At 38.4% G+C, this 3,320-nt stretch overlaps 1 protein-coding gene across 1 annotated transcript; it reads right to left on the reverse strand.

Annotated features, from left to right (window-relative positions):
• Nucleotides 1-511: 511 nt before the first annotated feature.
• Nucleotides 512-865, reverse strand: BEX4 (brain expressed X-linked 4). The gene is given in 1 exon segment (XM_042906930.1): nucleotides 512-865. A coding segment is annotated over 1 exon segment (354 nt).
• Nucleotides 866-3,320: the final 2,455 nt, after the last annotated feature.

A 3,320-nucleotide genomic window follows, 5' to 3' on the forward strand; every position in this document is an offset into this window, starting at 1 on the left:
TTTAACAAGGGTCTGCATGAATGTCAAATGTGTTCTGTACTATGACATAAAACCTGAACAATTTGCAAAAAGTACAACAAAAATTGTCACTGGAATAATGATATTGACAAGGAATTTTTAAAAATATATATATATTAATCTCTACATTATACACACACACACACACACACACACACACACACACACACACATATATATAATGTCTACACCAAGGTGGGGCTCCAACTCACAACCTGAGATCAAGAGTCTCATGCCCTTCTGACCTAGCCACCCAGGCACCCCTCCCAAGATTGCTTTTTAAATTGCTTTATTAATATCATATTATGAAAAGAATAGTTTTTCCCAAAACTGGGTGAAATTGCCCTATGGACAGTAAGTTTTACACTGAGACAAAACAATAATTACAAACTCTTAAGTGGAAACACCAAAAGGTTTACAGAAAAAGTAAATCACTAAACTACAAGCTTATAGAACATAGGCCATGTTATTAACCTCAGGGAAACCTTAGCATTCAAGGTATAAGGCAAAAGTCATAATAATTATCAGGTTCAGGAGTTTGGAAGTGCCTCCTGTGCTGCTCCTTACTCTTTCTTCTGATTTACTTCATCTGTCCTAGGAACTTTCCCACAACATCTCCCACTTCATTGTGATCAATATTCTTGTTAGGTATGGCTTATCAAAAATTAGGGACAAGTCATGTCACTCACTCCAGGTTGACATTTCCTCCACAGTTCTGGCCTTCACTCCCTCCCAAACTGCATAATTCCTCTCTGTCCTGCATGGGGCTCTCTTTTTCTCCTTCATTTTCCTGTTGGGCATTTTCCATGTTGACATTTTTCACCCCTTGTTTCTCTTTGGACACCATTGCTCCTGGGCCTATCTTTGCAGTCTTCTCCTTCTCCCAGTTCTAACCACTGTTGTGGTGCTAAGACACTTAGATGCCCATACCTGGTTCCCTTCTGCCTCCTACTTTTTGGGCCCACCCTTGGCCCGCACACCCTCAGGGACACCCAGAGCAGGTACTGAGAAGGGAGCAATGGAGCAAGCGATGGCTAGGTCTGGACAAGGAATTTTAATTAAATTGCAGAAGTTTAACATTTGGCGTAAAATAGATAATATAGTAACCCAATTGGAATACCCTCAAATACTAATACCAGAAATTCTGAAAATGTGTCTAGAAGAGATAGATATTATGTCAGCATTTAGAGGATATTGGTAACTATTTGATACATGGGATAGTAATTTACATTGCATGGAAGTTTTACAATATGAAAAAGGCTTTATGTAAGTTGCTGTTTTGAACATGAAAAATCTATTAGGTATTTGAGTTTCTATTTTCATTGTTATAGTTTAGGAATTTATTTTTATTTTTATGTTTTTTAATGTTTATTTATTTTTGAGAGAGACAGAGACAGAATGTGAGTGGGTTAGGGCCAGAGACACACACACACACACACACACACACACACACACACACACACACAGAATCCAAAGCAGGCTCCAGGCTCTGAGCTGTCAGCACAGAGCCCGGTGTGGGGCTCGAACTCACAAGCTGTGAGATCATGACCTGAGCTGAAGCCAGATGCTCAACTGACTGAGCCACCCAGGTGCCCCTATAGTTTAGGAATTTAAATTGAAGAGGTCAATGGGTTTTTTTTTTAAGTTTTCTTTAAGTTTATTTATTTATTTTGAGACAGAGAGAGAGAGAGAGAGAGAGAGAGAGAGAGAGCGCACATGCCTACAAGCAGGGGAGGCACAGAGAGAGAAGGAGAGAGAAAGAACCCCAAGCAGGCTCCACACTGTCAGCACAGAGCCCAGTGTGGGCTCAAACTCACAAACCAAACGGTGGGACCATGACCAGAACCGAAATCAAGAGCCAGATGCTTAACCCACTAAGAAACCCAGACACCCTGAGAGGTTAACTTTTTAAAGTCACATGCCTACTAAGTGATTCATCTTGAACTCAAGTCTCATGAAGGTAGCCACTTCAGAGACTCTGGATAAAGGGCACGCTATCAAGCATAATAACACAGAGGACATTATGCAGAGAGATATTGAGATTCCTGAGAGTCTCTTTGGGCTGCCCAAACTTAGCAATTTCCTCTGGTCTGGTTATTTGGTTCTGTTTCAATAAAGGAAGTCTGGTTCTGATTCTTCCTGGACCATACACTAGCAGGTCAGGTTACTGCTATGAAGTTCATCCTCCAATTTGCACAGTTTATTAACTAACCAATCCACAGACATTTGTTGCATAGCTGTGAACAAGATCTTATGCCGGTTGTTTGCAATTATTCTTTCCCCTCTCCATGCACTTGAGATCACTCTTGCTCTTCCTTGTGAGGGGATGGAAAAGCAAGTCACAATCATCTCTCTGTATGGCAAGTCTACCTCTAGTTGAATTATAAAAGTTTAATGTTTAGACACAGGTTATATTTTAGTTTGATGTGTTTTCCTCCCTAGTTAGAGTTGGTAATTTAAAATTAGGACACTTTTTTTGGTCTAATGTGTTTAAAAATTTTTAGAGGTAATACAATTTCTCTCTTCTGGCTCATGATTTGTAATCTTGTTAATCTTCTCTTTCTAATCAATCAAAATGAGTAAAACCTGTAATTACATGGTTTTACTGTAGAATTAATTGGATCTGACCATTCATACTCCTTATAATTGGTTTCCCGAATGGGGTGTGTGGTATTCTAACATCTCACCCAAGTATGCAGTTAAATATTTTCAACCTTCTATAAATTCAAAAACTTTCCTCCTCAATTAATCCTTTTCTATTCATTTCAGATTCATCTAGGCTGATATTAATAGTTTCCTATCAAGTCAATAGGAAGATAACACATTTTTTTTGCCTTTAAAAAATGTTATTAAATTTTAACTTCAGCTTTACTTTTTAAAATTAATTAATTTATTTTTTAATTTACATCCAACTTAGTTAGCATACAATGCAACAATGATTTCAGGAGTAGAGTCCAGTGATTCATCCCCTATGTATAACACCCTGTCCTCGTCCCAACAAGTGTCTTCCTTAATGCACCTTACCCATTTAGCCCATCCCCCCCTCCCATAACCCCTCCAGCACCCTTCTGTTTGTTCTCTATATTTAAGTGTCTTTTATGTTTTGTTCCCCTCCTTGTTTTTATATTATTTTTCTTCCTTTCCCTTATGTTAATCTGTTTTTTATCTTAAATTCCTCATATGAGTGAAGTCATATGATATTTGTCTTTCTCTGACTGACTCATTTCACTTAGCATAATACCCTCCAGTTCCATCCACGTAGTTGCATATGGCAAGATTTCATTCTTTTTTGATTGCCGAGT

This window comes from Panthera leo, chromosome A1 (assembly GCF_018350215.1).
Source record: "Panthera leo isolate Ple1 chromosome A1, P.leo_Ple1_pat1.1, whole genome shotgun sequence".
Classification (NCBI taxonomy): Eukaryota; Metazoa; Chordata; class Mammalia; order Carnivora; family Felidae; genus Panthera; species Panthera leo.